Genomic DNA, 12,821 nt, shown 5'->3' with positions numbered 1-12,821 from the left:
GCAGTCGGGTTTTTTAGTTTTATCCACTTTTGACTTTTTCGTATCACTCAGAACTCAAAACAACGATTTTTTTTTTGCAAAATGGTGAAAATCAACATATGTATTTATTACTGTTAAACAAAAAATAAGCATAAAACAAGAAATATCTCGACAGAGTTACCTCAAGGAATGTCTAAAGAAAATTTATAAAAAATTCAAGGTGAGTCGGTCAAGTAGTTTTTGAGTTAAAATGTCTAAAGCATTTAAACAAAGCGTTTTGAGGAAGACGCGTTTAACCTTCGGATGACCAAGCGGGGGAAATTGTGACCCCAGCGTAGGTTTTTCTTTAATAAATTCAAAAGTATTTTTAATTTTTAACTCATTATTTTTTTATTTGACTTTAATATCATTCTAGATAACCTCATATTTTGAAATAAAAAAAATCCCTATATTTTACGAATAAAAAATATATTCTGAAGTTGATGTTTAGTAAAATAGCGTCTATTCGCGATTGAAACGGAATATAGAGGGCAGGTCGAATGCAAGAAAATGGCCGATATAAATGGTATAAACAAACATTACAAACATAAACAAACAATGGTAAAGAAGTAATTGGATTGTACTCGACAATGAATATCATTAAGTACAGAATTTATTATTCATTATGATTATTTTAAGATTTTGCTTATCGTTTTGAAGTTTATGTGGACAGATAATATTAGAAAAAATTTATTCTGCAAAAAAGTATAATAATTAATATAATTATAGTATAATACTTCTTAAATATTAAATTGTGCATTTATTGCACTTAAATAATTAACTAAAACGTAAAATTTCGGGCCAACTCTTTTTAAATGTATATTACTTTTTTTCGAATCCTGAGAGAACCAATAAGTATATTTGAAAAATTTAAACGCAAAATGAAAGACTACATTATTATCGAGGGTAAAAAGTCCCTGAAAATTTCTATTTATTTTAATCAGTTACAGGGGTGAAAAAAAGAGAAAATTTAGTCTGATTTTTAATTTTAAATATCGCGTTCAAAAGAAACTTTTTGTTTATTCTAAGGAACTTTCGGTATTTTAAATGAGACATTTAGTAAAAATTATATGCAACCAAATATGCAACTCTTAATGCAGAACGTCAAATGTCCAGTAAAAGTTCACTGACTTGTCACTACTGGCGCTCGCGAATTTTTAATTATCCCCTCTACCTACGAGCTCAGAGAGGATACCTACATGACCTCCTCTTGCTAAATAAATGTTACATTTAAATCTGCAATCATGTTTTTTAACCAACATAACATAGGACACTTAAAATTCCTTCAAATTTTGTGTCTTCAAAGAGTAATGAAAAAAAGTTCAAGTAGTAATGAATACTGTAAATAGTTCTCCGGTGATTTCCCCCAACTCTCTAAATTTAAGTCACCAAAGCAAAAAAGAAATGCATAAGATAAGTATAATATTTCTTACCAGAGAATCCCAAATCACCCAGCACGAAGTGCTTCCTTGTCTTGACTGATGACATCTGTTCAAAAAGATATTCCCCAACAAGCAGTCCCATACTGGCCAAAAATGCTATAACACTTATTCCAACGCCGTAATTACATGCATTAGCGTCATCGTTGTAGAGACAAAGATGCCTTTTCTTTGCAAGGTCAAATTTCCAACCCTGAGATGATATACATCCAAATATGATGACAGAGAAGAGCTGAAACAAACATTTATGTCAACATTTATTCCAAGAAGCCGCAGATGATTAAGTTCAGGATATTGAAAAGTAGATGTATATGTAAAATAAGTTTGAAAAACAGAAATCTTGAATAAATTATGTATGGTTCTTCTCAGTGGCTTCTTTCAGTGTGACGCAAGTGACAAAAAAGGCACGTCCGTGATACATACACATGTATAACAGTTATTCCAGTTGTTGATAGATGGCGCTATAATCGAAAAAAAAAAAGATTTAGGTTTATCGATTTACTGATTATTTACCTATTACATATCTCTACGACTATACGAAGAAGCTCTACGAAGAAGCTCTAGAAGCGACTCTACGAAGCTCGAAACAAATGACAATCGATAAAACGCCCTATTAAAACTGCAGTTGTCAGAATCGTAATCGTAGTTTGTTATAAAAACAAACCAATAATTGTGTTTATTACATTTAAAAAAAGGTATGTTCTTTGATTTGTTTAGTTTTATAAATTGTACAGATTATAGTCGTAGAGAGTATAGATAATACATAAATAATTTTTTGTTCGCTTATAGCGCCATCTATCAACAACTAGAATAAATGTTATAAATGATTTTAATCACAAGCGTGCCTTTTTTTCTGTCAATTCCAACTTAATGGGTTAAAAAGAAATCGAAAAACTGTGACGCACTGAAAGATGCCTACGAGAATATCTATTTGCTCGCCTTAATTTTTCCTTTGAATAAAGGGTACCTCCCGTTAGGCAAAATGTTCTCACTCCCAAAATTCATTGTTTTTTTTTTTCATTTTTTTACGTCCTATGTGATTAAAAAACAAGACTAAGCGCAATTTTAAGCCTCCACACCCCTTACTCTCACCACGAAAAACGACATTTTTCCGTTTTTATTTTTTATAGGTGAGATACAATCAATTAAAAAATTTCAAAAAATCCACGTGAATTGTTGGGGCATTTACAAAACATGTCTATTTTTGAAGACCACTAGTTTGACCTTATAGACCTGAAAGCTGAAAATTTGTTAATAGATTAAGAGGAAAGAGTAGCGATCAACAGGTAGCGAAAACGCGTTCAAAGATTGCGGCTGTAATTTTGAATATTTTTTCGAGATATTTGGCACACGTATTCGTAATATAATAAAGAATGGCGGTACAGAGCCCAATTTGAAAAATATATTAATATGTGGAAATTACTCTGTAATTAAATACAACATTAAAAAAACGAGCCTGTACCGCCATTAAGAACAAAAAAATATATTTTCTTCAAATAAACTTTTTTATCCGATGCCTAGATTTTGTGTCATTTTGGAACTACTAATGAAATAAAAAATTTTAGTAGTTTATTTTAGTAGTTATTATAAAAAGTTTATTTGAAGAAAGTGTATTTTTTTGTTCTTCTTAATGGCGGTACAGGCTCGTTTTTTTAATATTGTATTTAATTACAGAGTAATTTCCACATATTAATATATTTTTCAAATTGGGCTCTGTACCGCCATTCTTTATTATATTACGAATACGTGTGCCAAAAATTCAAAATTACAGCCGCAATCTTGGAACGCGTTTCTGCTACCTGTTGATCGCTACTGTTTCCTCTTAACGGTGTCTAGTGGGACAAACTTTGATATACGGGAACACTGGAACAGGGTAAGTTTTAATTGTGGAACAGTTTAAAAATTTGGAACGTCAGATTACGAAAACGTCCCACGTATTTTGTCGGACAAAACATCCAATTGATTTGTTACCCTTTCATTAAACTCTCATGCAAAAATCAGACTGCTACTACTAACCAACATGATTCCTGTCATTTGACATGTTCGTGTTCCACTCATTAAAATGCTCAGTTGGTGATAAACACCAGTCTGATTTTTGCATGAGAGATTTTTGCATGAAATGGCAATAAATCAATTGGAAGTTCTGTTCGACAAAATACATGGAACGTTTTCGTAGTCTGACGTTCTAAATTGTTAACCTGTTCCAGTGTTCCCCTACATCAAAGTTTGTCCGACTAGACACCGTTAAGCTATTAACAAATTTTCAGCTTGCTATTAATCAACTTTTTTTGGTACGCGGGATCCAGGACTAATATGATAATTATCCAGGACATAATAATTATGTGTAGGACAGGGTTGCAGGTCTAATTTTTTATTTTGTGTATTTTATCAAAAACTATATTTCTAATTTTTGAAGGGTGTTTCCGTAAGGTGCGCCACCCTCAAAAACCCGAAAAAGCGTATTGCATTCGTTTCTTGGGCCTTGTCGAATTGCGTCCCAAATATTTTGCTTACCTGGCCACCGATAACGTCTAGTCCGAATTGCGTTTCATTTCTTAATTAGCCAACCCAATTGCGGTCAGAGGATAGCTTAATAAATATTAGGTAAGCAGGGAAATATAATATGTAAACGTAACATCAACTAACAGTTTATTTTTATATACTTAATATATTATATTAAAAAGCACCGAATTTATAACTAACACATTTAACGAAATTGTATCTTGAAATTTCACCCCTGTTATACTGGTTAATTTTCTGTTCGAGAAAAATATATTTGCTGGAGATAGCTTTATCTACATTTCTAGAAATATTTTGTTTAACAGAATTTATTTTTATATAAGAATCGGTTTGAATGCGCTTTAATGTTTCAACAAACAAAAAAATATTAGGATGTGGAGACAAACAATAATTTTTAAATTGTGAATGAAATCCCTCACAAGAATTAGTTGTTCTATATATAGATGCGCTATTCTTTGCCCAAATTTGTGGAGGAAATGTGGAGTCCTCTTCGATATACGTTTCAACTAGATAGTTTGCAAATGCGTCAACTCGATGATCATCTGGTTTTTCAGGCATAAAATCTTCCACAAAACAATCTCCAACTTGGCTCGGAGGAAGATACATTAGGCCAAAAATATGCTTCAGCCATTTACCTATTTCTGAGTTCTCGTTCTTATACTCAGAACTCAACCCCACATTTTGTACTTTACGCCACCTGTAACAAGATAATAGAATAAATTCTGTATTTCAGAAAGTACTTGCATTCAATAAAAATTGAAACCGGTCAAATTTTATAAAAAAATACATCTTTAAAAAATAATGAGAATATTTAGGAGCCAATTTGACAGAGGTTATGACGACATCTTTTTTTTATGTCAAAAAATAAATTTTTTTTAAGATATTTTACCTACAATTCTTGTTTTAACTTATATCAAATGCTGTTTTTTGTAAAAAAAAATTGAAAAAATAAATATTTGAAAAAAGAAATTACAGTGAAGTTTGAAATAAACATATTGAAATGTTTAGTTTTACAGCAAAAAAATATGATGACGTCATAACTCAAGTTTTTCTTAACAATCTACTATTTGCCAGTTACATTGCTAAACGTATTACTTACCAAGCTTGAGCAAGATGAAATCGACAACCAACAACATTTGCTTCCGGAAAAACTTCTCGCACGCTGGAGTGGATACCTAATTCGTAATCAATCACTATTTTCGTTGGATGTAAATTGCATCCCAAATCTTGACATATTTTCTTTAATGATTCGAATAATGATTTGTAAGTGAATTTTTGCTTATTAGGTAACAAACAAAATGCAACCGGAACATAAGTGTCATTAATCAATGTACGTAATGTAAACATTTGAAAAAAAAAATTATGCACTAATCGAATGTTCCATCCATAAATAAAGTGGAATTGTTACACATAAATGAAAGATTAGACAGACATGAAAAAACAACAATATCAAACTGTTCATCATTAATCATAGTCTAAGAGCTAGTGAACCTTTTGACTAACGGTCGTCCTGTAAGGCTAGAAATTTGTAGAGTGATAATTCATAGCACACCAAAGCTAAAAACCATGACCTGGCAGGCCTCAGCGGTGCACGTGTATCTACCAGGTGAATCGAAAAGTGCAAATTTAGGGGGTAAAATAAACTTTCTCCTGTAAGGTTTAAATTTAAGTATATGTTTGAGTAAGTCATTTAAAAGAAATGTGTAAAATGACAGGCGATTCTGAAGAGCATAAGACCTTGCCAGGCGAGGGGAAAGATTAGGAGTTTTTCCTAAATTTATTTTTTTGCATCGAACAAATTTTTTTTAAGTTTTTTGAATCATTCCAAACAGAAAAGGTCTTTGGTGATTTTTCTCTTAAGTTAATAGTTTTTGTTATATAAGCGATTGAAAATTTTGAAAATTGCGAAATCGACCATTTTTAACCCCAAATCGGATATTTATCTAAAAATCTCAAAGTTGCCAAGGTAGGTAGATATTCTTTAAACATTGATTGATGAAATCCCAAAGAGTTTTTTGCAATACAATATCGGAAACCCCTTTGTTTTTTAATTGCTAATCAAGCGGACGCTTCACTGTAGTATAAGTGAGGACGTTTGAGTTGGCATAAATTCATTATCTCGAGAATTGGCAAATTTCAAGAGCAATCTTCAGACAGGTCGATTTTTATTTTTAAATTAGGACTTTTTGGCATATATATAATACTAGTGACGTCATCCATCTGAGCGTGATGACGTAATCGATGATTTTTTAAATGAGAGTAGGGGTTGTGTGATAGCTCATTTGAAAGGTTATTTAATTCTCTATTCACTAATATAAACAATAACATAATTATTTATACAGGGTGTACAAAAAAATTTTTTTTATTAAATTAACTTTGATTAAATTTGACAAATAGAAGAAAAAATTTTTTTTGTACACCCTGTATAAATAATTATGTTAATGTTTATATTACTGAATAGAGAATTAAATAACCTTTCAAATGAGCTATCACACAACACCTACTCTTATTTAAAAAAATAATCGATTACGTCATCACGCCCAGATGGATGACGTCACTAGTATTATATATATACCAAAAAGTCCTAATTCAAAAATAAAAATCGACCTGTCTGAGGATTTCTCTTCAAATTTGCCCATTCTCGAGATAATGAATTTATGCAAGCTCAAACGTCCTCAATTATACTACAGTGTAGCGCCCGCTTGATTAGCAATTAAAAAAACAAAGCGGTTTTCGTTATTTTATTGCAAAAAACTCTTCGGGATTTCATCAATCAATGTTTAAGGAATATCTGCGTACCTTGCCAATATTGAAATTTTTAGATAAATGTCCGATTTGGGTTAAAAATGGCCGATTTCGCAATTTTCAAAATTTTCAATCGCTTATATAACAAAAACTATTAACTTAAGAGAAAAATAACTAAGGACCTTTTCTGTTTGGAATAATTCAAAAAGCCTAAAAAAAATTTGTTCGATGCAAAAAGAATAATTTTAATAAAAACCCCTAATCTTTCCCCTCGCCTGGCAAGGTCTTATGCTCTTCAGAATCGCCTGTCATTGTACACATTTCTTCTAAATGACTTACTCAAACACATACTTAAATTTAAACCTTACAGGAGAAAGTTTATTTTACCCCCTAAATTTGCACTTTTCGATTCACCTGGTAGATACACGTGCACCGCTGAGGCCTGCCAGGTCATGGTTTTTAGCTTTGGTGTGCTATGAATTATCACTCTACAAATTTTTAGCCTTACAGGACGACCGTTAGTCAAAAGGTTCACTAGCTCTTAGACTATCAACAAAAACTGTTCATTTTTGATAGTAAATATTTCAATTTGTTTCAAAAATTCTTGAACATCCTTTGCTGATTTTGGCAATTTTGGAACGTTTTCAATCGCGTGCGATTAATGTTCTTTTTTATGTATTGGACATCTTTTGTTGACAGAGACTAAGTACTTCGCTTTGCTTTTCGATTTCCTTGTGTAACAACTTTGCAGGGCCTCGATTTTTGACCCTTCGGTTCGTTATCGAACGTATTCGTTTCGTATCTGTTTAGTATACGAAGCGAACACGTTAGATAACGAAGCGAAGGGTCAAAAATCGAGGCCCAGGTCGTTCCGCAATATCTTCTGTTGCTTTTCTTTTAAGAGAATTGTTAACTTTCTGGCGAATTTATACTTCTTCAGCAAGCTCATGATTGTGTTCACCACTAACTTTTAAAAACACATTATTTAATGTACACACACCGGCAAAATTAGCCGAACACCTTAAAAATGGGACATGTTTGATGTCTCGAATCTCCTAATCCTGTTATCCGATTTGAGTGATCCTTTTAGTAACTTATAGCCTTATTAGTTAAGAATATCGGTGTAATAATATTGTTGCTAGACAGATAAATGTCATTTTATACCGGGTGTTACAATCATACTGTGTTTGTTTCTTAAAGTTCGGAACACCCTGTGGAATATTCTAGCACATATAAAATATTAAAATTAAAACTCGATTGTAGACTTAGGCTTTCTTAACATTTTACTTTTTGATTCATTTGCTTATGTTGTAAAATAAAAAAGTTATGTGCTTTAACAACTAGCCATGCTTTTTATCAATAAATCCTCATAGAAGGGGAGGAAAATATGCTAAATTTGCAGTTACTCGAGCGTTATGGGGACCTATTTCATTGTGAAGAGTGAGTGCTAAAACCAAAAAAAGTGAAGTTAAGTTTTCCATAAAGTATGGGACTCTCCATTTTTTAATTTAATTTTCCATTTCCACCAATCATTTTTTCCGATTAGGTATAGGGTATATCTATCCATAATTGGAAACAATGTTGCCAATAAAAGTTGCTTATTTTTACGTCAAGGATCCAAATCTACAATAAAAATTGGGGGCTCCTATTTAAGATTTTAAAGTAACCCCCCACCCCACCTCTGTGGGGGGTCGTGTTTGGTACCATTCGGTGGATTTTTGAAAAATATTGAATAGGTGTATTTTGCAGTTTTACCATCTGATGTTCATTTCGCGAAATATGGCAGGATTCGTATTTAAAATTTTTAATTTACCCCCACCCCTCTCCGTGGGGTGTCACGAGCCCCCACAGAGGTGGGGTGGGGGATATAATTTAAAATCTTAAATAGGTGCCCCCAATTTTTATTTCAGATTTGGATTTTTTACGTAAAAATAAGAAACTTTTATTCGACACATTATTTCGAATTATGGATAGATAGCGCTATAATCGGAGAAAAATGATTGTTTCAAATGGAAAATTAAATTAAAAAATGAAAAGTCCCCCACTTTATGGAAAACTTAACTTAACCTTTTTCTGATTTTAGCACATACCCTTCACAATCCAATAGGTCCCCATAAAGCTCGAGTAACTTCAAATTTAGTATACTTTCCTCCCCTACTATGAGGATTTATTGATGAAAAACATGGATAGTTGTTAACGCACATAACTTTTTTATTATCTTACATAAGTAAATGAATCAAAAAGTAAAAAGATTAGGTAAAAAGTTAAGAAAGATTAAGTCTACAATCGAGTATTAATTTTAATATTTTACATATGCTAGAATATTCCACAAGGTGTTCCAAACTTTAAGAAAAAAACAGTATGATTCGTACACCCGGTATAAAATGATATTTACCTGTATAGCAACAATATTATTACAGCGATATTCTTAAATAATAAGGCTATAACATACTAAAAGAATCACTCAAATCGGACCAGTGGTTTTGGAAATTCAAGACATCAAACAAGTCCCATTTTTAAGGTGTTCGGCTAATTTTGCCGGTGTGTGTATATAGTTTTGCTTTACACTTTTTATTTGTACAATACCACACAGCTTCACCAAACTTTTTTAATTCACGAAACTTTCTAAATTTGAATTTTTGAAAAACTGTAAGTGGTTTTCCCCGTTCCCTTAACATCATTTCAAAATCCATTGCGCGGTGCGATTGTCTAAGTTCACTCTTTACAGTTTGGAAATAAACTGCAATTTTAAAAATTCCACCCTATCAAGTTAACCTCCACTTTCTCTTATTTTTACTAAGAAACTAATTAGGTAAACCCAGGTAAGGCCGATGTCACATTATGCGTTTTAACCGGTGCGTTTCCGCCGCATCCGGTTAAAACGCATAGTGTGACAGATCGGTCCGGTTGCGTTGGAAACGGATGCGTTTTGAGTCATCAGTACGCGCTTACAAACTGCACCAGGCTAAACGCATAGTGTGACAGGTCGGTCCGGTTGCGTTGGAAACGGATGCGTTTTCACCGCATCCGGTCAAAACGCATAATGTGGCATCGGCCTAATACTGTGTAGGATTAAATTTTATTGTTAGAAACGGAACGCAATTGACCATACAAAACACATTAGCGATATTACCTGAAAATCCCTCAAAATTTTGGACGCACTTCGGATACCTCCCGAAAAACTGGTGTTTTAGGGGGATTTCCCTATTTAATAGACTTCAAAATAGATCAAATCAAGATTTTATATAGGTTATATTATATAATTTGAAATAACTGCGTTCTTTAGACATTCAAAAATGGAAGAAACACGTCCAAACCCCTTCAAAAACCGTGATTTTAAGATTCTTAAGGGTTTTTGTGAGTTTATGCGGGGTTAAGCTTATTTTTTGAGATCGATACAATCTGAATAATTTTTTAAATTTTTTTAGGTATTTTATTTGATTAAATAATTACACTTTTATAAAAAAGAACTTTTTATAATAAAACGTTTTCATTATTTATAGGACCCAATATAAAATTCAATTGTTCAATCAAGTTGTTTCAATTTCTGTCATAAAAGAATTTTGTAATCGACTATCTTAGAGGCATATTTTCTCTAGCGGATTTAAACTCATATAAACCAAAGAAAATATTTAAAATGGTATATTTAATATTTATATACATATAATAATTAACTTATAAAATATGAACTTTTAATTATTTATTTAAAAAATTAAAAAAAGATACGCAACAGCCGGGTTTCGAGCTCGGGACCTCTCGATCTGTAGTCTAATGCTCTACCACTGAGCCACCATCAATTTGTAATTATCGATTTATTGACGTACTTTAAAATGGAATCTAAATGTCATTGCATTAGTCACATTTTTAAAATAGTTTGATATTAAAAAAATCAATTTATCCATAATGAAAAACTGAAACGAACATGTAAACCTAATGTGACCAGATAGATTAGCGAACATCTGTAAAAACAACAAGCCGTATAGCAGAAGACCCGTTGAAAGGCCGCCGAAAAGGTCGAAAGATAATGTACAGTCAACAACTGAAACAGAATAAGAGGCAGACAAACAGGAGTAATCCTAGTCGCACAAAGAAGAAAAAGAAGATTTATCCATATAATAGCAGTTAAACATTGCATTGTTAGCAAGTTCTGAGCTATTCTGAAGATTTCAGGTGCCTAGAGGTAGCCTAGAACTCTGTTTAAAATGGATTACAAAATTTGCGGAGATAGTGACAAAGACGAAGCCAAGTACATAAAAAAAGTTTTAAAATTCACAATGATTCCGCCAACTCCCTCCCTCTACCACATAAAACGTCATTTTTTCGTTATGTTAGGTAGGATCCACTCAATTTAAAAAGGACCAGGCAACACTCCTTATGGAAAAGTGGTCCCGGTCAAATTTGATGAAAGTTTGGTCAATGATTCTTCTTGATGTGTAGATTAAAAAAGTCCATGGCACCTGGGTCTGAATAACTACTATTCTCGAGTTACAGCCTTCTGAAGTTATTGGATTCGAGTGCTCGGTTTACGTAAAGTGCACTAATTTACGGTCAAGTGAACGAAAATATTTATTATTAGAAGAAGAGAAACTCATGTTCTTCATACATACTTGCGTGTTGTATATGAATTCGTGGTCAAAAATAGTTGGATCGTATTTTAGTCTTCAGAAAACCTCCGAAAAGTCTTCAGAAAACTAAAGAAGTACGGTATAAAAGGTGCTGCTAGATCGATATAAACATTATCATGTTTTCATGAGTGCTTCTCAGTTATGGAATACCAGCAAAACTACAGTTCCGCCTTATCTTTAGAAAACTACTGAACAGTGGCGGATCTAGGGGGGATGGGGGTAATTCCACTCGTAACATGTTTCCTTTCAAAAAATTCACACGCACAGTTGTGACTTTTACAAGAAATACCTATTTTTAGGGACCCATATGTTAAATGTACATAACCTCAAAATGCATCTTTTTTTATTTTATGTATTTTATCAGGAACTATATTTCTAATGTTTTTCAGATTTTTCCGTAATGTGCGCCAGCTTCAAAAACCCGAAACCTGGGTTTTTAGGGGTTTTGGGGATAGTCTCCGTGGTAAATATAGACTTCAAAATAGATAAACTCAAGGTTTTTTTATAGGTTATATACTGTTATATTCCTATTTGACACAAGAAATAAAAGTCTATAGTTATATTTAAAATTCAAATAAAAATAAAGGTTTTCGTTTTTCTCGACCGCGGGCATGTAAATTTGGAACACCCTGTAAAAAACAAATTTTGTATAGGTAGTTTTTAAGAAAGTGTTTCGGAGAAGTGTTTACGAACCCCAGGAACAATACGACTCAAGTAAACAATTAGAGTGATGTTTAAAAAGAAAGTGTTCGTGGAAGGTTTTGTCAATAACCACCGATAACTCATATTCTAGTAAATAAGATAATAGGTTATTAAATTTATAAAGAGGATTAATGTGGAAAGTAAAATTGAAATGGGGAATATTATTTTTTCTTGAAATCCATTAAGATATTTAGAAAAAGGAAAGTTTGTGTTGGTAAATACGGATAATTGAAAGTTGCTTTGGATTGGTTGATTTTTGAATGCTGGAAGGGGTATTTTGGAAGGAGGAGAATGAATGAGCAATGAGAGTCAGGGTGTTTTGAGCGATAGAGAGGCGAAGTCCAGTTTTCGAGAAGAGTAGACAAAAAAGTGAAACGCCGGGTTAGTTAGTTTGTTTTTTGAAAATTAGAAAGTAAGATATCGTGGAACGAGTGATAGGCTGAGTCGAGATAGTATATAACTCCTTGAGTCTAGAGTATCCCGGTTTGTTGAAGTGTTTAAAAAAGGTGCAACACGGCATCAGGAGAAGGCAGGAACGAGTGCTGTACGAGGCGTAGTTTTCAAAGGAACAGAGGCATTACTGGAAGACTTATACGAGTCGTTGGATCGCAACCCAAGCCAATAGGAAACGTGTTTTGTGTGAAGACATTGTCAAATCATCAGTAAAGGTCAGTCTAATTTGTTATGACATGAATGTATGGTTTGTGTATTAAATACCACATTGAAAATTGAGCCACACACTCACTATTAAAAAAATTTCATCAAACCTAAA

General features: G+C 32.6%; 1 protein-coding gene across 1 annotated transcript in view; it reads right to left on the bottom strand.

The window, feature by feature from the left end:
* The window catches only part of LOC114344856 (synaptogyrin), a 108,144-nt gene that overhangs the window by 34,472 nt on the left and 60,851 nt on the right, over positions 1–12,821 (bottom strand). Inside the window, exon 2 of the mRNA XM_050649822.1 lies at positions 1,452–1,689. Within this exon, the coding sequence (XP_050505779.1) occupies positions 1,452–1,689 (238 nt within the window). The remainder of the gene's footprint in view (positions 1–1,451; positions 1,690–12,821) is intronic.

Source organism: Diabrotica virgifera, chromosome 1 (genome assembly GCF_917563875.1).
Source record: "Diabrotica virgifera virgifera chromosome 1, PGI_DIABVI_V3a".
Classification (NCBI taxonomy): Eukaryota; Metazoa; Arthropoda; class Insecta; order Coleoptera; family Chrysomelidae; genus Diabrotica; species Diabrotica virgifera.
This window is presented reverse-complemented; position numbering and strand designations above follow the sequence as displayed.